This window comes from Rhinopithecus roxellana, chromosome 1 (assembly GCF_007565055.1).
Source record: "Rhinopithecus roxellana isolate Shanxi Qingling chromosome 1, ASM756505v1, whole genome shotgun sequence".
In the NCBI taxonomy this organism is placed as follows: Eukaryota; Metazoa; Chordata; class Mammalia; order Primates; family Cercopithecidae; genus Rhinopithecus; species Rhinopithecus roxellana.
This window is the reverse complement of record NC_044549.1, coordinates 203,273,571-203,295,752: the sequence shown is the minus strand read 5'-3', so window position 1 is coordinate 203,295,752 and position 22,182 is coordinate 203,273,571. Positions and strand designations below refer to the sequence as shown.

The following is a 22,182-nucleotide window of genomic DNA, read 5'->3' as shown; positions in this document are numbered from 1 at the left end:
TCAAGAGAAGCGGTCAGTGCACCAGCCACAGGTAGGTGCATTTGTCTAATTTAACTAGTTGTCACCTTAGGAAACAGCAGGACCCCAGGGAGGGTTTTTGTTGATGGGGAGAGGAAATCAGGAGAGTCTGGTCTGATGTTGCGTTGGCTGATGGGACTTGCCCGGAAGGCTTCAAGGTAACCTGAGAGGCATCGCCGGCACCAGGCTGGGCGCAGTGGAGGAGGGAAAGGTGGGGTCATGATAAGGGTCAAGCCTAACAGGGCCTGCCGCTAATGCTGTTGAATGTGGGGCCTGAGACGGCCTTGTTCAAACCTCCGTAGAGCCTCCAAGGGAAGTTTCTGCTTTGTCGAAGGAAGATCACTGATTTTATCTCTTTGATTTGCCTAAACATTTCTGCTGACAGTCTGCATGGTAATAGCAGTTTGTGGGATTTCTAGCCTCTCTCCCTCCCCATCCCTCCCCTGTTGCGTTTAATTCCTTTATGATTTAGTAAGCAGGGATTAAAAACTTTGAGGACAGTGTAAATTCTAAACGACCCAAGGACGGGGCCATGTCTGTTATCTTTTCTCTCAGAGAGGAGCACGAACATTGTCATTGAATAGAGGGAGAAGGGAAGCTGAGAATCTAGTGAATACAGATACTGAACATCTGCTAAGAAGTTGTAAGCAATTTTTTTGTGAAGAGTTAGGAGGGTTCACAAGCGAGCAGAATTCATTCCTTTCTGCATTCCTCTTTACTTCCCTTCAGAACGAGGACTGTCTCTGGCTTACTGACTGGATAAAGTCGGGGCCAGTTATTACTCTCTTAGTTTCTCCACAGAAGAGTCATGTCTATCTGCCAGAGACTCTGGGTATGAAGCCAGGGCACCTGGAGAGGGCCCAGCTAAAGGTCCATTAATTAATTAATTAATTAATTAATTTACTTATTTATTTATTTTTGAGACAGAGTCTCGCTCCATCGCCCAGGCTGGAGTGCAGTGGTGTGATCTCAGTTCACTGCAACCTCTGCCTCCTGGGTTCAAGCAATTCTCCTGTCTCAGCTTCCCGAGTAGATGGGACTACAGGCACAGACCACCACACCCGGCTAATTTTTGTATTTGTAATAGAGACGGGGTTTCACCACGTTGGCCAAGCTGGTCTCGAACTCCTGACCTCAGATGATCCACCCACCTCCGCCTCCCAAAGTGCTAGGATCACAGGCCTGTTCTGATGGCAGTGGCCGGTCACACAGCAGGTGAGAGGCCACAGCTTAGGATCTTACGATCTTACTTCAGACCCTCCGGCTGTGCTTTGAAATTCTTTGTTGTTGTTGTTGTTTTTGTTGTGCTATGGAATCCTTGCCTTGCTGCATCCCCAGGGCACTGACTCACCGTCTCCAGCACACGCTCTTGGAATTTTTTCCTGTAGGTTGCATTGAATTGCAACCCTTTCGGCTCTGTGGAAGTCACCAAGGGGAGGACATTAAAAAATAATCCAGGCCGGGCGCTTTGGCTCAAGCCTGTAATCCCAGCACTTTGGGAGGCCGAGACGGGCGGATCACGAGGTCAGGAGATCGAGACCATCCTGGCTAACACGGTGAAACCCCGTCTCTACTAAAAAATACAAAAAACTAGCCGGGCGAGGTGGCGGGCGCCTGTAGTCCCAGCTACTCGGGAGGCTGAGGCAGGAGAATGGCGTAAACCCGGGAGATGGAGCTTGCAGTGAGCTGAGATCCGGCCACTGCACTCCAGCCTGGGTGGCAGAGCAAGACTCCGTCTCAAAAATAAAAAAAATAATAATCCAAGGGAAACCACAAAGGAACATTAAACAAATACACACAAGCTGCATTTAATTTAAAAAATATTTATGAGACACGTTACCTTTTATTTCTATAAAATGTCACCTAATAAATATTTTACCACGATAATAAGGATGAATTATAATGATGGAAAAAGAACTTGGGCGGGGGGCGGGGGGTGGAGATGAGGAATGGAAACATTTTAAATTTTAATTGAAACTTCAATTCGTCAGACTTGGCCTCTGCATCACATCTTGAAAGCCAGCAGAGAAAAGAGAAAACGTCCTGTTGTGTGCAGACCAAGTTCCGAGTCTTGGCACCCAGGCAGGTCAGTAAACAGAGGACCAGCGGCAGCGGCTCTTGATCACCCAAAGCAGAGGCTTCTTAAAAGTGAGGACGATGAGGGTGCAGGCCACCAGCAGGGTGAGGCAGCTGGGGAGGATGAGCACGAGGTAGAGCAGGCCCAGGTCCAGCCGCTCCCACTTACAGTCCTGAGGCACACCCCCGGGCAGCTCCGCCAGGCGGATGATCTTGGAGGAGAGGTTACAAGTGACCGTGGCCCAGTCGGCCACCGTCTGCCCATGCTGCAGGGCCCCCCAGCCGTCCACCCCACAGCAGTCATACGGATTCTGACTGAGGTAGATGGTCCGCAGACCTCTCGCGAGTTGCTCAGACACAGCCTTCTGGGGAAGGGCTGTGAGCGAGTTTCTACGGAGATCCAGGGTCTCCAGGGCCAGGCTGCCCCCAAACCTTGGGAAGGTGGTCAAGCAATTTCCCGACAGGTCTAAGTCCCTCAGATTCCCAAACCCAGAGAAGTCCAATGCCATAAAGTTGGAGTGGAGGCCCATGTTCCTGAGAGACAGGACCTGTAACATGGGGGCAACATCCCGGAGTGGGGCGAGGCTCCCATTCAGAACCCCCCAATTGCTTGAGAGGTCTAAGTAGGTGAGGGAGGTCCCTTGGAAAGGGCAGTCTGGCAATGCCCCCAGCCCACAGCCCTCCAGAGAGAGGCTCCTTAAAGATGCCATATTCCTGAAATCCACACAGCTAGGGGGGCCCACCCGGTCCGAGGCAGCTGGCAGGGGACAAAGTGAGATCTGATTGTGGCTCATGTCAAGTGTAGTGATGTTCCTGGCATTGGCGAAGAGGCCAGGGGGGATGCCCAGGAGCTGGTTGGAGCTCAGGTTGAACAAGCGCAGGCTGCCCAGGCAGCTGGCGAGCCCTGGAGTCAGGTGCAGCTCCGACAGCTGGTTGTGGCTCAGGTCCAGCTCGGTGAGCGCTCCAGGGGGCTCGTGCTCCCGAATGTGAAGCGTCATCAGGCAGTTCTGGTTGAGGTTCAGGTGGGAGAGGGAAGGCATTTTCCTCAGGAAGCCATCTGGCAGGTACTGGAACTGGTTCTGGCTCATGTCCAGGAAGCGGAGATCTGCGAGGTCGCTGGAGGAAAATTCTTCCCAGAGGTTGACAGTGGTGATGTTGGTCACATTGCCGTCCACAAGGAGGAACTGGGCCACCATCTCCCTTGACGACGAGGTGTTGTACAGGTCCCTGTAGAAGCCCATGTTGTTGTCACGCAGCAGGAGGGTATGCAACTTGCTGTACTGGGGCAGCAACGGGAAAAACAACAGCTGGTTGTGAGACAGGTCCAGCGTCTCCAGCTCAAACGCAGCCTCTCCCCCGGCGGCGAGGAACCACTCCAGGACATTGTAGCTGACGTTGAGGGACTGCAGCTGTGTGAGCCCAAAGTCCACAATGCAGGGGAGGTTGTTGTAGGCCAGGTTGAGGTGTCTCAGCTCAGTCAGGCCGTCAAAAGCACCTCCCTCAATCTCAAAGATGTAGTTCCTCTGCAAATCCAGCTCCCGGAGACGCTCCAGGCCCTCGAAGACGGAGTCATCCAGCCGCATGATGGTGTTCCTCGCCAGGGACAGGGACTGCAGCGAGGAGAGGTTCTGGAGCATGAGGGCCGCCATGTCCTCCGTCAGGGAGTTTCCTGACAAGTCCAGCCTCTGCAGGCCTGGCAGGGTGTGGAGTGCCGCTGCCGTCTCTTTGTAGTTCTCTGAAAGGCAGTTGTCCCCCAGGACCAGGCTACGCAGGTGGCCTTGCTCCTGGAAGGCGCCGCGGCCGATACGTTCCAGGTGGCAGCTGTGCAGGCTGAGGCTCTCCAGGAGAGGGTAAGGCTGGAGGGAGTGATTCCACAGGGCCTTGAGAGGGTTGGCATCCAGGATGAGCGTCCGGGCGTGGGGCGGGAGGCTGCTGGGCACCGAAGCAAGGCTCTGCCCTCGGCAGTCAGTGTCTCCACCCACCTGCGGCCAAAACCACACTGGTCAGCAGGGAGGAGGCCCAGAGGCAGGCATTTATGCACAGAAACTTAGTTCACTTATCAGACTGTCCCTGCAACCGCCGGGGATGGCTCCAGGGATGTTCACTTTCAAAGCAGGATAGAAAAGGCCAGGAACAGTGGCTCGTGCCCGTAATCCCAGCACTTTGGGAGGCCGAGGCGGGTGGATCCCTTGAGGTCAGGAGTTCAAAACCAGCCTGGCCAACATGGTGAAATCCTGTCTCTACAGAAAATACAAAAAACTAGCCAGGCATGGTGGCGGACACCTGTAATCCCAGCTACTTGGGAGGCTGAGGCAGAGAATTGCTAGAACCCGGGAGGCGGAGCTTGCAGTGAGCTGAGATCGTGCCATTGCACTCCAGCCTGAGCGACAGAGTGAGACTCCATCTCAAAAAAAAAAAAAATAAAAGGACTTGAGAGCTTTCACCATCCTGAATTGTACAGGGAAGTAAAGTGGGACTGCAGTGGAGAAGTGAAGAGCCAGGGGCAGTGCTGGGACTGGAGCCAGGGCTCTGAATACCCAGCTCAGTGCTTTTGCTGAACAGGGCTCTACTCTGATTGTGCTGGGCAGGCACAGAGTGATTCAGGCCCTTCCTGATGGACGATCCGTCAGCTTTTTCTGAATGGACCAACCTTTGTCAGGACAGGAGCAACCGACAGATCAGGGTTCAAGGGAAAACTCACCAGCTTACAGCCCCGTTGGGAAGCTGCTGTGGCCGTTACACTTCTGTTCCTCCAGTCCACTGTCAAGAAGTGAAAACCCAGGCACAGCCAAAGGGGCAGCAACTCCATCTCAAGGGCAGCCCTGTGGACAGAGAGCAGGGAAGAAGCAAGTCAGAGAAGGACATCCCAGAGGGCTTTTGTATTCTCGGGAGAAGGAGCCAGTTCCAATTCTACGTGGTCTTGGAGCTCGATGGAGCTCACAGAGCCACAGAGGTGCAGCCCACAGGTTACTCAAATACCTCCATTTAGCCAAGACTTCCAGCCTTTCACTGAAACTGTTGACAAGAACTCAATTTCATTTTGCCTCTACCCGTTGATGGACGGGTGGCTGAACACTAAACTTCACTGAGTCCAGCACAGAAGGGAGAAGCATAAGGCTTGAGTAACCAGGCCTCCCGTCACCTGGAGTTTCCCATATTTCGTAATTCTGCTGAAGTGTTCCTGCCTCCAGCTCCGATCGGCCTGATGCATCCCATGAGCTCAGTAAGTCCTTGCTGAGTGAATGAATGAACAATTGGAGAGTGGACTGAGACTGGAAACGGATTGGAGCCTCTGTCCCACAGAGTTACTACTCAGCTGCTAATGTGAGGCTGACCTCTTCGGTTAACTCATTTCACTATGACCCTTTGGAAAAAGAGGTTTGATGTTTTGCCTGGACAGGGGGAAAAATGGAGGGGAAAATGAAGAAGAAAACTTTGGATAGAATAAAGATGGTTAACGAAACGAGGTTGCCAGCCCTCTTGTCTGGCCGGTGCACACAGAACAGCGGTAATGAGGAGGCTTGAAGGTACACACACACCAGCAGAGATTCAGAACTAAGAGGAGCCAAAAAGGAAACGCAGTATACTCATCACATTTGCCAGGTGAACAAAGGCCCAGAGACACTACTGGAGGTTGTGGATGGCCTTAGCGGCAGCTCCCCGAGCTCCCCGAGCTCTGACGAGTGAGCAGGGCAGAGGCTGCACTCACTGCTGCCCTGCTGGGGACCTGACGCCTGGTGCATGCCCCCAGCTCTGCATTCTGCATACCCAGCAGCAAGAGCCAGCCCCAGCATTCCGTCTGCCCCCTTCCTTGACACCCACCCGAGGCCCAGTGTCTGCCCTCCCATCTTCTCCTGGGCCAGCGGCACCAGCTCACCCCACCTGCTCGCTCCAGCCACTCAGGGGCCTCCTCTTTCCTTTCTTCACATGCATGTAGGGATTCTGAAGGCTCATTTTACCTTCTTGATCAGATTTGAATGCCCACCAGTGCAAACAGACTAACTGAAGAGCTAAATGAAACGGGTAAGCCAGCTTTCACTTCAGGCCAGGCCAACTCCCCTTACTACAGAGAGAACCTCCAATGCGGAATTCACCAGAACTTGCCAGACACTGGGAATCCCCTTCCAGACCCACTTCTGCCTCTGCACCCACACTGCACCCTGTGGCCGGCACAGGGGAGAGAGGGCAAAAGCAGAGCTGCCAGCACCCTTCCCCGCCCCCACGCCCCCGAAACCTGGGATCACCATCACTGCCCACCATGAGATGAGGTTGCACAGTTTCAGATTTAGTAAATTACAAGGCATCATTTCAATGCTAGATACATCCTTATACCAACAAATTGTCTATCTGACATTCAAATTTCACTGGGCATCCTGAATTTTACTGAGGGAGATGGGGAGATAAGAACCCTCCCTTCCTCCCTGCCCGCCTCTGTCAGGTGTAGGCTGGCACCCACTGCTGTGACTCCAATCTTTCTAGAACAGCCAGCCCTGTATATTGAAGAACTGAATCTAGATGTGTAAGGGGCAAGACTGCAGGTCCTTCAGTGAGGAGGTAACCTTCAGACTGGAAGGCAAGACAGGCCTCGCGTCACACTCAGCAACGGCATTTTAATTTATGGATCATCTAGAATTTTGCAAGTTTAAAATATATCCTCTCCTGGCCGGGCGCGGTGGCTCAAGCCTGTAATCCCAGCACTTTGGGAGGCCGAGGCGGGCAGATCACGAGGTCAGGAGATCGAGACCATCCTGGCTAACACGGTGAAACCCCGTCTCTACTAAAAAAATACAAAAAAATTAGCCGGGTGAGGTGGCGGCACCTGTAGTCCCAGCTATTCTGGAGGCTGAGGCAGGAGAATGGCGTAAACCCGGGAGGCGGAGCTTGCAGTGAGCTGAGATCCGGCCACTGCACTCCAGCCTGGGCCACAGAGCAAGACTCCGTCTCAAAAAAAAAAAAAAAAAAAAAAAAAAAAAAAAAAATATATATATATATATATATATCCTCTCCTTCCTCCTAAACTCAGCCAACCAGCCCAGAAAAACTCTTGCTGTGGCCCTGGGTAGCTCCTTCTGGCAGGAAGCAGCATGGGAAGATGAGGGAATTTGGAACCAAGCAGACTAGAGTTTGAATTCTGCCTCTGTTATTTCTTATTTGTCCTTCAGGAATTCAAAGTCTCCAAGACTCGGAGAATCCACCTACAAAATGGGAGTAATGATAACTATTCCAGAGTGGCATGAGAATAAACCAGTCTCATATATGTGAAAGGGCTTCGTAGCTGTAAAGGTAGTAACACAATTATTAATCACAACTTGTGAGTTTCAAACACCAGTGAGTCGACTGAGTGCTGGTTGTTCCTGTGTAATCTCCAAGGTAATTCAGCAGCTCCACAAAGTCTAAAATAAAGGCCTGAGTAATGTGGCTGGAAGGATGAATTATACCAACCAGATGTGTAAAAGGTATGCAGGAAGGTTCAATCAAAAACTACATTCATAAATTGCCGAGCACGGCTAACCTTGGGCACAGATGACTGTGCTGGCTCACCGCAGTCTGTCCCCAGAGCCATGCCTTCCCCTTCCCTGCTGCCCTCGGTGTGGCAGGGCTCTGACTTCTGAAGGCTCTGAATCCCAAACTCTGCTGTCAGCTGACCTCCAGCCGGTTTAGTCAATGGAAGCCACTCCTGGGAGGTCAGAGAGCAGAGGGCAGAAAGAATCCGGGTATTTCTCTCCCTTCCTCTCTGCCTTGGATAGAGACATCCTAGAGTTTCTTCCGCTGACCCCAGGCTCTGGTGACACCACCTCCTCCTCTCTGTTTTTGTTTTTGTTTTTTTGAGACAGAGTTTTGTTCTTGTTGGAGTACAATGTTGCAATCCCGCCTCACTGCAACCTCTGCCTCCCGAGTTCAAGCGATTCTCCTGCCTCAGCCTCCCGAGTAGCTGGGATTACAGGCGTGCGCCACCATGCCTGGCTAATTTTTGTATTTTCAGTAGAGATGAGGTTTCACCATGATGGCCAGGCTGGTCTTGAACTTATGACCTCAGGTGATCCACCCACCTTGACCTCCCAAAGTGCTGAGATTGCAGGCATGAGCCACGGTGCCTGGCCTACCTCCTCCTCTCATCCTCACCCTACCGAGTTAGGGTGAGGATAAGAAGCTTCCTGAAGCTGCTCATCGCCGTGTTGACTGTGTATTTGCTGATTTGCCTTCTCCGCCTCTTCCATCATGTGTTGCCACTTTCTTGCATTCAATATCCTCTGTTTTAAATAAACAGGGCAGTTTCTGTTTCCTGGTTGGACCTTGCCTGAGACAATCATGTGAGAATGGCCATGACCCAGTGCTAAATTAGATGTAATGACTGTAAAGAAATAAAAGCCTTTCAAAATACTGACCACTGAGGTTGAGAAACCCTCTTCCTAGAGTGTGTAGCTGCAGAGAGCTTCCTCAGAGCCATGGCACTGCAAAGAGTCCAAGGTAAACAATCTGCTTGCCGTATCTCCCTGCAAAATTCTGTGACTCATCCCCTGCGAGTACAGGACTTGCTTCCTCTCCTCCCACACATCCTCAGGGCTGAGGGCCACGCCACAGCGCCTGCAGCTGTAAGAGCGCATCTAAGCCAGCACGTGCCCAGCATCCCGGAACAGGTGGAAAGCCCAGGAGCTTCCCGAGGGGCTGCCAGCTGGTGAGTGTTCCTGGGACCCTGAGTTGCCTGTTGCTCCTGTCTTGACAAGGTTTGGCCCATTTGGAACACTGCTGCATTCTAGCTAGTTACGGAATGCTGTGAGTCTACTCCATAGCCAACCCTGTCTATGAAGATGTGGTGTTGCTTTTTAGGCAGAGAAGACAACATGGTTTTCAGCCTCCAGACCTGGTCATAGTAAGAAAGTGGTAAAAAGATTCATTCATAAAAACAACATGAATGGAGGTTGTATTCTGCAACCAGAGAACACTGACAGTGAGGAAGAAGAACGTGCAGCCGCTGCAAAGAGTCTCCTTTGTTTTAGAAATTACGTTTCTTTGCGACAGGTGCGGTGGCTCAAGCCTGTAATCCCAGCACTTTGGGAGGCTGAAGCACTTACAGGGCACTTTCACGGTGTCCGTAATTTATGTGACCTACCTTCAAATGGCTCAATAGAGATGGTAAAGCAAAATATTACTACTCGATAAATTTGGCATTGTACTTTCTTGTAAACTTTTCTGTAAGTTTTAAAGTACTCACATTTAAAAACGAGGAAAATGAAATAAATGTTCCTGAAAACAGAGGTAAAATTATGGGAATCGTTGTCCCCATATTTCCAGGAATTACTAATGTATCTTTTTCAAACACTCTTCTCAGAAAGGTGCTTAGGAAACATTTGTCATGTTAAACATGGAAATACAGGCCGGGCACAGTGGCTCACACCTGTAATCCCAGCACTTTGGGAGTCCGAGGTGGGTGGATCACCTGAGATCAGGGGTTCGAGACCAGCCTGGCCAACATAGAGAAAACCTGTGTCTATTAAAAATACAAAAGTTAGCCGGGTGGCTGGGCGCGGTGGCTCACGCTTGTAATCCCAGGACTTTGGGAGGCCAAGGCAGGTGGATCACCTGAGGTCAGGAGTTTGAGATCAGCCTGGCCAACATGGTGAAACCCCGTCCCTACTAAAAATACAAAAATTAGTCGGGCATAGTGGCAGGCACCTGTAATTCCAGCTACTCGGGAGGCTGAGCCAAGAGAATCACTTGAACCGGGGAGGCGGAGGTTTCCATGAGCCGAGACCCTGCTATTGCACTGCAGCCTGGGCAACGAAGTAGGAGTCCATCTCAAAAAAGAAAAAAGAAAAAACCGATTGTGATCTTTGGTAAATTAATACATTCCTGTATTTTGAAAAAGTGAATATTCAAATGGTGGATGCATTAACAAGAACCTGAAATTGAGGACTGGAACAGCAAACATTTAGAATTGTGATGTGTGAATTAGAGCTTGTGATTTGCTTCTCTAGCTTTCTCTTAATAATGAATTTGTTAAAATACAGGCAATACAAAGGTTTTGAAATTTTTCCTCCTAAGAACTGTCTCACATCCTGCAGGTAAAACAGAAAATTGGCATGTTTTTTCTGAGGGACAATTTAGCACAATTTATCAAAGACCTTGAAAGTGTGGATTCTCTTTGATTCAATGTCTAGGAATTTATCCTAAGGAAATACAATGTACATAAAAATATTTTAAAAGGAGTCTTCATTGTAACATTAGTAATAATAATAACAAAGTGGAAACCCTGAAAAGTCCAATAATGGGAGCACTGGCTGAATCACTTATGATGAAACTACACAATAGGAATGACGTGGTGTGATAAAAAAAATGCTTTGGTAGCAATATATTGATTGACACAGAAAGATGTTCATAATAAAATAATATCAAGGAAAGGAAAGTGTAAAGCAGAATGTGTAGTATAATCCCCAAGTTTGCTAAAAGAATACGCAGGCCAGAGAGGTGAAATGAGAGGCGCACGGTGGCTCGGGAAAGGCCTGGTTCCCAGCACTGGTTAAACGCAGATCTCCGGTTCCCACCTGAGCCTCGCACTCCTGGTCAGCCTGGGCTCTACTGGGGCTTGTGACAAGGGACTCTCTGGGAATGGAGGAGGCTCTGCCTCCACCTGGAGTGGGATTTAGGGGCCACAGCAACCCTTCTTCCCTTGGGCCCTTCCCACAGCGACTCCAGACAGCCAGTGTGAGGAGCCGGTCTTGAGCACCTCCCTGCTCAGCCCTCATTTCCTCAGGGCCACCAATAAGCCAACTGGCTTCCCTATGTGGTCAGCATCAGCCTGGCAGGGCCAGCAGAGGGCAGTTCACCTTGTCCTGTTCCATGCCCACAGGCTGCATCTGGCCACAGGTCTTAAAGAATGCAAACCTGCTCCCACTAGGAGGTGACACCGCACCCTGGCATGCTGGTGGTGGCTGGGGCTGGGTCCTCGGTGTCACCTTTCTATAGGAGAGACCCACATAATCCCTGCTGATGAGCACTCAGCTGCGTAACGCAGTAACATCTCATTTCCCGTCAGCATCATGAGTTTGTTCCCGCTGGTCACTTCCGAGGGAGCGACCACCTGCCACCGCCCTTCTTGACACGAAGGAGCAGGTGGCATCTGTGTAGAGGAAGGGACCCTGGGCTGGGGAAGGAGACCTGGGCCCAAGTCTGGCTCCTTCACTCTGGTGGTGGCCATGGAGGACGACACCTGCCTTGCTGACCTCACGGGGTTGTGTCAAGGCTGAATGAGATAGTGTGTGATGAAAGGCTTTGTCAGTGTGAGGGAATGTTTTGGACTCCAGTTCAGTGGGCAGGAGACCCCCACCTCCAAGTCCTCCAAGGCCCGCGGGAGAACACTCCCCCACTGGAGGGGGACAGACACTTTCTATCGTGAGACAAAGTGGTGCATTAATCAAAGGGAAAGCGGAGTTCTTCTGTGCAAACAGCGAGCTGGTGTTGAAGGAAATACAGTGAAGGAGAAGGAGCTTTCGTCCCTTCTCCCACCCCTGGGAGCTGCAGTGTGTGGACCCTGGGATGTGCAAGGGGAAGAGATCACCCAGAGTCCATGGTAGACTGTTGGCGGGAACGATGGGTAATGACAGCGGCTTAGTGGCCGCAGTGGTAAAACAATGAAAATACATCTCCCCACCTGGACTACATGGTTTTGTGGTTTCCTTGAGAACATGTACAACTGAAGAATGCAATGATACGGATTCCTGACAAGAGGCCAATTCAAAGGTCAACTCAGTGGTGTTCGAGGTCTGCATAATTGCTCCCAGATCCTGTCCGGGCTCTTCACTGTGACAGCTCACGCTTACTGAGTGCTCACCTTGGAACATGTGCTATACCAGGTGCTTTACATATAATTCCCACAAAAATCCTAGCAGGTAAATATTGTCATCCCCATTTCACACTTGGTCAATGGAGGCTCACATAGGTTTAGGCCATGTAGCTAGAGAATGTTAGAGCCACAATTCAAACCCAGGTCTGTGACTTCTGCATCAACTCAACCTCAATACCGCAAGCCCCAGCCACCCTGGGATGCCTGCAATCCTTGACTAAATCACGCATGCCCACATACTCTTTCCTCTGTGGGAAAGGCTCTTTCGCTGGTCTCGTCCACCTACAAAGCTCTGTTCATCCTTCCAGGCTCAGTGCTGGTATCACCTCCTCATCACAAACGAATAGTTCAGTGGAGCAATAATCCGGCAATTCATATGACAGTGTATTTCAGGTAGTTACTGTTCCAATGGAAGTTTTCTAATTTCTTATTATTTGGTTTTTATGATTATAACAAGGAATGTGAACAGTTACTAGGTACTGTTAGTCATTTAGCTTTTCCCCAACAACATACTATCCATCTATCTATCCTTCTGTCCATCTTTCTTTCTTCTTCTTTTTTTTTTTTTTTTTGAGGCGGAGTCTCGCTCTGTCGCCCCGACTGGAGTGCAGTGGCCGGATCTCAGCTCACTGCAAGCTCCGCCTCCCGGGTTTACGCCATTCTCCTGCCTCAGCCTCCCGAGTAGCTGGGACTACAGGCGCCCGCCACCTCGCCCGGCTAGTTTTTTGTATTTTTAGTAGAGAGGGGGTTTCACTGTGTTAGTCAGGATGGTCTCGATCTCCTGACCTCGTGATCCGCCCGTCTCGGCCTCCCAAAGTGCTGGGATTACAGGCTTGAGCCACCGCGCCCGGCTCTTCTTTTTTTTTTTAGAGGTCTCGCCATGTTGCCCAGGCTGGAGTGCAGTAGTTATTCACAGACGGGATTGCAGCACACTACAGCTGCAGGCTCCTGGCCTCAAGTAGTCCTCCCACCTAAGGCTACCGAGTAGCTGGGGCTACAGGCACACAGCACCACACACGCTGCATTTCTTTCTTTTTTTTTGAGACAGAGTCTCACTCTGTCACAATGCTGGAGTGCAATGGCACGATCTCCACTCACTGCGACCTCCACCTCCGGGATTCAAGAGATTCTCCTGCCTCAGCCTCCTGAGTCGCTGGGATCACAGGCACCAGATCAGCACAGATCACCATCACATCTGACTAATTTTTGTATTTTTAGTAGAGACGGGGTTTCACCATGTTGGCCAGGCTGGTCTCAAACTCCTGACCTCAGGCGATCTGCCCACCCTGACCTCCCAAAGTACTGGGATTACAGGCATGAGCCACTGTGTCCGGCCTCATTGTGCATTTTGAAGTACATTGCGTCACTGATACACTTTCCTCTAAATATTTCAGAATGCATATCAAGTGATTTAACTTTTTTTTTTTGAGACAAGGTCTTGCTCTGTTACCCAGTCTAGAGTGCAGTGGCGTGAACTTGGCTCACTGCAACCTCCGCCTCCGGGGTTCAAGCGATTCTCCTGCCTCAGCCTCCCGAGTAGCTGTGCCACGCGGTGCCTGATATTCTGAACAGCGCCCCTGAGTGCATCATGGGACCATGGCCTTCTGTGGAGGCGAAGCAAGGTGGGGGCTGTCAGAGGCCTTCTAAAGGAGGCAGAGAGCCTAGGAGAAAACTGGGGATTTGGAAGGAGATGACAAGCCGAATGGAAGCATCAGTTTAAGGACCTGAGGAAGGGCCCAATGACCTAGAACAAGAGAAAGGCCACTGGGCGAGGCCTGTGAGGAGGTCTCAGGGTGCCAGGCTGGCTGGTGACCGGGAGGCCACTAACTTGCTGAAGTTGAAGGAGGTGGTCCAGGGCCAGGCAGGGAAAGCCCCACTCCCCACTGAGCCTGCAGGGCCGAGGGAAAGGGCTCAGCCTTGGTGTCTGAGGACCACGGAAGGTGACCCTGCAGGGCCAAGGGAAAAGGCTCAGCCCTGGTGTCTGAGGACCACGGAGGGAAGACACTGGAAGGGCAGAAGAGATCTCAGGGATCAGGGCTGGACCAGGAGAGGAGTGAATGACAGGAGGATCAGCAGGAGTCTGTGTCCAGTTGACATCTCAAATGGAGTGACATGAGCTTAGGAGAACACGATATGTACCCCAGGGTGAGCCCCTGCCAGCCACTGTGGGTGTGAGGCTGCCTCAGATACTCAGGTCCTGTTTGAGAACAGACAGGTGAAAAGACGGAGCCTTATGTGCTCTCTCCTGGGAGAAATCCCTCCCAGTCCTTCTCTTTCTTGGAGGTGGCTGCAGAAAGTTGTTTGGTGCACATGGCGCAGCACCTGCCTTAGGCAACCTTTTGGGTTGGGGCTGGAGGAGGGGAGTCCCTGTGACCTCACCAGGCTTTGCAGCCGCATGGAGCCCATCCAGTACCAGCCGCTCCTCGCGCCCAGCTCGTAGGTGAGGACCATGACAAGGTTCCACTTCCTCCTTTCTTCACTCTGTTCAGTCTAAAATCCCTGAGGCATTAAAGTGAGAAAAGGCACCTTGGTTTGGTCTCAGCACCTGACTCCAGTCGCTCTGGAAACTGGTTGGTTTCGCCTCCTCACATTCATTTCTCCTTCTGGTAACAAGTCCTCAATTCCCCTTTGAGAAAATCACCCCTTTCTTTCCTTTTTTCCTTTAGAAAATGTTTAATTGTAGTAAAATACACAAAACATGAAAGCGATTATCTTTTTTTTTTTTTTTTGAGACGGAGTTTTGCTCTTGTCGCTCAGGCTGGAGTGCAATGGCACGATCTCGGCTCACTGCAACCTCAGCCTTCACGGTTCAAGGGATTCTCCTGCCTCAGCCTCCTGAGTAGCTGGGATTACAGGCGCGCACCACCATGCCCGGCTAATTTTTGTATTTTTAGTAGAGACGGGGTTTCACCATGTTGGCCAGGCTGGTCTCGAACTCCTGACCTCAGGTGATCCGCCCGCCTCGGCCTCCCAAAGTGCTGAGATTGCAGGGGTGAGCCACCGCGCCCGGCCGAAAGTGATCATCTTAACCGTTTTTAGGTGTACAAGTCAGTAGTGTTAAGTACACTCACACTGTTGTGCAACCAACCCCCTTCCTTTCTTAAAAAGTCTGCGTATGTTGGGGTCTGATCCCAGTTCCTGGTTCCGGGGTGGGGCCTATGAATAAGGCTGGGCCCGTGAGAGCAACTCCATTTTCCTAACACACACTCATCATAAAAGCCAAGCCCATGAGACTCAATCCAAGGGCAGTTGCTAGAACTCATGGAAAGGAGACTTGCTCTTTCTGTTTCAGATACCAAACCAGTGGGGATATAGTTGGAGCTGCAGGCAGCCATCTTGGCCACCAGCTCCAGGACTTGCCTGGTAATGAGGCCCACAGAGAGAAAGGCAAAGCTGAGGAACGGAGACAGATGGATTCCTGGCAATGCTGTTTGAGCATTTGGACTCAGCCATGCCTGAAACTATTGCCCATACACTTTTCAGTTATTTGAAACAATAAATCCTTCTTTTTTCTTTTTTTCTTTTTCCTGAAGCATATTTGCGTTGGTTTTTTTGTCATTTGCAATCAAACCAGTCTAAGAATCTGATCCTTGAACTTGGGTTTATCGTTGCATGTGAGGCTTATAAGATCCAAGCATTGATGTCCTTTTTCCTTCACCTCTCTGAGCTTTCAGAAATAATCACCTAACCTAGCCCTGAGCCTCATCACAGACTGACCACATGACATTTGTTTCATGATGGAGTTGAGAAAAATGGTGTGGCAGGAAAGTGGGTACAATAAACAGGTTCTACCAAAAGCAAAAAAAAATGATAAATGTTTGTCACTGATGTGTAATGACACCTCAACAAGCATCAGTGAGTGCAGACACCTGTAAGTATGTTATAGACACAGCATGTCCTAAGAAAGACAGTGCTTTCAGTCATGGTTGAAAGTCCACCCTCTCCTAACTTCTGAGGCTCTGAAACGGATCTGAGCATGATGCGAGGCACAGTCATTGTCCATACGAGAGTCTGTGCACACTTTGCAGTGTGGACACACACCGCAGCCAGAATGCAGGTTGTCATCAGTACTAGCATCTCTCTTCCAAAAGAGTCAAGACCAGAGACAGAAAGGTCAATGTATTCTTAATGCCCAGAACAAAGATACTAGGCGTCTACTCTCTGTTTTGGAGTCTACCAAGTTATGTCTCATCATCAAAGAGCAGGATCTCTTGGAAGATGAATTTAAAAACTATGAGAGATTATGTTTATATGTGTTTTCATGAAGTTTCCATGAGGGTACTCATTAGATGAAAGCTGGGTGCGGTGACGCATGCTCACACTCCCGGCACTTTGGGAGGCCAAGGCAGGAGGATTGCTTGAGCCCAGGAGTTCGAGACGAGCCTGAGCAACATAGCAAGATCCTGTCTCTACAAAAAAATTTTTTTAAATTAGCTGGCATGGTGGCGTGCACCTGTTTCCCTAGCTACTCAGGTGGCTGAAGCAGGAGGATCATTTGAGCCCAAGAGTTTCAGCCTGTGATCTGTGATTGTGCCACCGTACTCCAGTCTGGGCAACAGAGCAAGAGCCTGTCTCTGAAAATAAATAATTTTTTTTAAAGTGCCTTCTTTGTGAAGCTGAGTTATTATTATTATTATTTTTAAACCTAAAGGCAGGAGTTAAGGTTTTTTCCTGGGCCCATGATTCTATAATCTTCAGGAACTATCAGGCATACACATACAAACCTGAGGGTGTGTGAGGAGAATAAATATGTATTGTATGTAAAGCCCAGCAACCCCCCAGCATCCACAGGAACAGTCTGTGTGTCACAGCCACAGGTAAGGAGCACACAGGAAAGCACGGAGGGCCAGCTCCATAGACTCTGAGTGTCTCCAGCATCCAGACTCCTCACAGGCTGTACCCATCATGAAGAAGCCTCCAGTGGGGTCCCCTCAGCCCCTCCGGAAGCACAGCAGCCCGGACCAGCCCAGTCCAGAGGCTCCATTCTTAGGACCCCAACCTGGCCCCCTCCAGTCCCAGCCACCAACTGGCACGTGTTCACCTTGTCTCAGAGGCAGCACAAAGCCACACCGGTGGCTCCTTCTTTCCCTCTAGCTCCTGGGTATGTGGGGAAGTATGCTGACCCTTCAGAAGCCGGCCCACATGGAGAGGCCACGAGGGCCACGGAAGAGCATCCTAGTCTGAGTCGCCCTCCTGTTAGTTTCCCTCTGATAAGCCATGGATCTAAGGCTAGGCTAGGATCCAAGTCACAGAGCCCCAGTGACTCTCCCAAGGACACACCGTCTGTGGGGGAAGGGGCTTTGCACATCTTCACAGCTGTATCCCCAGGGCCTTGGACAGGCCTGGCACGTGGACGGAGTCTGTGAATAGGTGTAGCTGTTAACCAGCCTTAGCGTCTTCATCTATGAAACAGTGGTTCTCAGTCCACGTTGTGGGGCAGGAAAGGAGAGCCCAGCGCTCAGCATGCTGAGTGTGCACAGAGTGGTCCCATCATATCCAGTCGCCCAGTCCAGGGAGGCAGCATCGCTGTCCCCATTTTGCAGATGAGAAAACTGAGGCTCGGAAACCTTAACTGTCCTGCTCACACGCTCCCTGCAGAGCCAGGACTCAAACCCACGTCTGAGTCTGAAGCCCTCGTGGTTTCCACTACACCGCACCCGCTTCTTCAGCTCTAAGCGCTCCGGAGGGAGGTATCTCCGCCTCCACCCGGAGCTGCGGCCCCCACGCCCAGCACAGAAGCGCGGCGCCTGGATGCAGCCACAGCTTCCTCCTCAGCCCCGAGCTGCGCGCCGCACGCCGGCCTCCTCCCGCCCCACCTCGCTGGAGCTCGCCCACCTGCAGAAGTCCCCGGGGACGCCCCACGCAGGAAATACTCACGGCTCCCGCAGGCGCAGGCGGCTCCGCGGGGCGCATCCTCTCCGGGGCTCCGGCCTCCTCGAGAGCAGCCGATCGCGGGGCTGGGCTACCTCCTTTCTGTGGGGCATCAGATTATTTTAGCGCCAGCGGAAGGAACAGACGGAAACTGAAGTCACATGGAGAGCGGGCTGCTGGGCGACTCAGCACAGGCTCCTCAGACCCGGTTCTCAGGGGGAACCGCAGCGGCGCGCGGGGGATGGGGCGGGCTGCGGGGCGCGGGCCCGGACACCTGCACCTGCCGGCCTGGGGGCCCAGCTGCGGGGATGTGTCAGCGATTTTCCCGCGACGCTAACCAGGCTCCCCCGGCTTTCCTGCCTTGGTGCCTCGCTGGGGCGGCCGGCCAGGGGACCCTTGCCTGTGGGGTCTGCTGACCCAGAAACTTTTCTACGAGCTTCCAGCCAAGGACCAAGCTGAGGCCGACCTGGGGAAGGGCAGCGCGGTTGTAAAGAGGGGCAGCCCGCCGTCTGCCAGGGTCAGCCACTCAGCCGGTCTGTCTTTTTATCCACTCAGCTGGTCCTTGTGGGTCATCTCCTTGATGGACCCTCACTGTGTTAGGAAGAAGGGGAATTGCTTTGTCGTGGACTGTCAGAGAGTGCCACGAGCTTCGTGATCACAGACTGCATGGATGGGTTTTTTTGTACCTGATGTGTACAAAGTTCCCTGCCAGCTCTTGCCAGTAATTCAAAGGAATAAGAAAATTGATAATATAACCATCATCGAAGGGGCGCCAGACACTGTGCCCAGAGCTTTATATGCATTATCCCAGCGCTCCTGGTCTTGAGGAACTACTGTTGCCTAGAGAAGGTGAAATGCTTACAGTGTCTGCTGCATGCAGAGTGAGTGACGTGGACCACCATACTCAGGGGCTCAGACAAGGGACCTCCAGTTCTGATCTCTCATTCCCCTTCTAATCTGCAACGTTGAAGTGTCCTGCAGGATTGGGTGCCTCTCCTGTAGCCTGTGATTTGTGACTGTGTGTAGCACTGTCCATCCTAAGAGAACAGGAGCAAGTCCTTTTCGCTCCAAACATCCCACACATCGTCTCTGCTTTCTACTATATTCACTCATGGCCGGGCACAGAGGCTCGGGCTTGTAATCCTGGCATTTTGGGAGGTCAAGGCAGGCCGACCTCTTGAGTGCCTGGGCAACATACTGAGACCCTGTATGTACAAAAAATTTAAAACTTAGCCAGACCTGGTGGCACGCACCTGTAGTCCCAGCTATTTGGGAGGCTGAGGTGGGAGGATCACCTGAGCTCAGGGAGGTTGAGGCTGCAGTGAGCTGAGATCATGCCATTGCGCTCCAGCCTGTGCCATACAGCGTGACCCCGTGTTTAAAAAAATAAAAATAATTTGGCCGGGCGCGGTGGCTCAAGCCTGTAATCCCAGCACTTTGGGAGGCCGAGACGGGCGGATCACGAGGTCAGGAGATCGAGACCATCCTGGCTAACACGGTGAAACCCCGTCTCTACTAAAAAGTACAAAAAAATTAGCCGGGCGAGGTGGCGGGCGCCTGTAGTCCCAGCTACTGGGGAGGCTGAGGCAGGAGAATGGCCTAAACCCAGGAGGCGGAGCTTGCAGTGAGCTGAGATCCGGCCACTGCACTCCAGCCTGGGTAGCAGTGCGGTCTCAAAAATAAATAAATAAATAAATAAATAAATAAATAAATAAATAAATAAAAATAAAAATAATTAAAAAAATAAAACATTCTCTCATAATGGTAATAACAATGACACCAATGAAAAAGCTAAATAAAGATCGAATTGTCGCAAACCCAGGTGCCTGATTCAGGCCTCTTTCTCGCCGGTATGCACATTCTCTACTCCATGTCTTTTGTGTCTACCAATCTATTGATAACTCCCCAATTTTAATCTCTAGCTCCAACATTCTCTTCCACAAGAGAAGATCCAGAAGATCCAGACTTGCTTTTTCAACTCTTTACTGGTCAATCAACTACTATATGTCCCAGAGTCACCACAACATGATGTATCCCAAACTCAACTCTCTCTTTTTTCTGACAGAGTTTCACTCTGTCACCTAGGCTAGAGCAGTGGTGCGATTTCAGCTCACTGCAACCTCTGCCTCCCGAGTTCAAGTGATTCTCCTGCCTCAGCCTCCCAAGTAGCTGGAATTACAGGCACCCACGACCACACCCAGCTAATTTTTGTATTTTTGGTAGAGATGGGGTTTCACCATGTTGGCCAGGCTGGTCTCAAACTCCTGACCTCAGGTGATCCGCCCACCTCAGTCTCATGGAGTCCTGGGATTACAGGCATGAGCCACTGTGCCTGGCCCCAAACTCAACTCTTATCCTTTGTCCCAACAGTTTCTCTCCTGTATGGCTGTCACACTTTGCGGTATATTTCAGCCCAGGCAGCCCAGCCCTCACAGACTTCATCCTTCATATCCAATTGACCACAAATTCCTGCTGATTCTAGCTCAGAAATGTTTCTGGAATCCAGCCCTGCTCTTCGTCCTTAGGCTGTTGCGCTGGGTCTAGACCTCATCGGCTCACGTCTGGACCACTTTCATAGCCTCCTGAAACTGGCTCCCCGGCCCCTAATCTCGTCCCCCTCCAATGTCGGCTCTACCCAGCAGCCACGGGCATCTTTCTAAAATGTGCATTGGGTCATCTCACTCTCTGCTTAAGCCCTTTTACAGGCTTCAGCAGGTTCAGGGGTTCCTCATGAATGCCTAAAGACTGGCAGGTGGGATCCAGGTACCCCATTCCCTCCGCATCCCAATAATTCCACTTTGATATGTTTTATACATTGGCGTTCTCTATAGAATTTCTTTTGAGAAAGGCAGCTGCTACCCCTCAAAAAAATCTAGTAAACCAATGGTCTTTTTTATTCTTTTTAATTCTTTTTTTCTGAGACAGGGTCTCACTCTGTTGCCTAGGCTGGAGTGCAGTGGCATAATCAAGGCTCACTGCAGCCTCAACCTTTGGGCTCCGGTGATCCTCCTACCTCAGCCTCCTGAGTAGCTGGGACCACAGGCACACACCACCATGTCTTTTGTAGTTTTGGTAAAGACAGGGGTCTCACCACGTTGTCTGGGCTGGTCTCAAGCAATCTGCCCACCTCGGCCTCCCAAAGTGCTGGAATTATAGGTGTGAGCCACTGCACCTGGCCCCAGTGGTCTGGAGGGATGTGTAGAGACAAGCCAGTTGGTTGGTAACACCAGCAGCCCTCTGCTAGTCTAGCAGCACGCTGGCTCAGTGGGTGGAAGCCTGGACGTCCAGCTGAAACCAGCACAGATTCCAGGTGAAAGCAGAACATGCCAGCAAGGCTGGAAGCCTGACTGCACAGCTCTGGATCCTCCAACTTGGTTGTGAGCTCTGGGCTCCCTGCTCACTGTGCTTTTCGAGGCAGAGGAGACCAAAGTGCTTCTTGTCCAATGCAACCCTGGTGCATCCAGCCTGCTTGCCCTGGCCAAGCTCACCCCTCCACAGGATGGTGAGAATTTCTGGGGGACCATGTGCCTCTTTCTTTGAGCCTGCTCCACATATTAGGGTGTTTGCTTTATTCCACTCAACAGGAATAAAGCAAGTATAGTAGTAAGCAGCACAGCAGCATCTCTGAGATCCAAAGTGAAAGCAAGAAACCAGGCACCTCCTGGCTGGAGGAGAAAGTCCAGATGCCTCATTCAGCCTGAGCTCACCTCCAGCCTCTCTTCACCACTACCACCCACACTTCATGATCACTGCACACATGACCTGCAGGCAGGTTCACCCAGCCCGGGCTGCTCACTATTTCCCCGAACACAGAACAAACCCTCCCCACTCTCTAGTCTCTCTGCCAGAGGGTTCCCTTCTTTGGAATGGCCTCTTCTGCCCACCCCAACCCTCCCCATCCCAAAGGCATGGCTTGGACTTCCCTCCTCCGTGAAGCCTTCTCCATCTCCTCCTCCATGAAGCCTTCCCCACTGCAACTGCCACCTTGTCCTCTGAACATACAGTGCCAGCGTCCCCAGTATCCACCGGCCTCATGACATCTCATGTTGTGATTTAATTTTTTGCACTTCTGTCTTGTTTCCACAACTGCACTACAAACTTTTTCTTCTTTTGAGACAGAGTTTCGCTCTTGTTGCCCAGGCTGGAGTGCAATGGCACGATCTCAGCTCACTGCAGCCTCCGTCTCCTGGGTTCAAGCAATTCTCCTGCCTCAGCCTCCCAAGTAGCTGGGATTACAGGCACCTGCCACCACTTCCAGCTAATTTTTTGTATTTTTAGTAGAGATGCGTTTCACTATGTTGGCCAGGCTGGTCTTGAACTGCTGACCTCAGGTGATCCACCCACCTTGGCCTCCCAAAGTGCTGGGATTACAGGTG

General features: G+C 51.3%; 1 protein-coding gene across 1 annotated transcript; it reads right to left on the bottom strand.

Annotated features, from left to right (window-relative positions):
• Nucleotides 1–1,825: 1,825 nt before the first annotated feature.
• Nucleotides 1,826–17,993, bottom strand: NRROS (negative regulator of reactive oxygen species). The gene is made up of 3 exons (XM_010381187.2): nt 17,813–17,993; nt 4,796–4,916; nt 1,826–4,076 (listed from the first exon to the last, which is right to left on the bottom strand). Exons 1-3 carry the CDS (start codon nt 17,917–17,919, stop codon nt 2,106–2,108), a joined length of 2,199 nt encoding a protein of 732 aa, XP_010379489.2. The 5' UTR covers nt 17,920–17,993; the 3' UTR covers nt 1,826–2,105.
• Nucleotides 17,994–22,182: the final 4,189 nt, after the last annotated feature.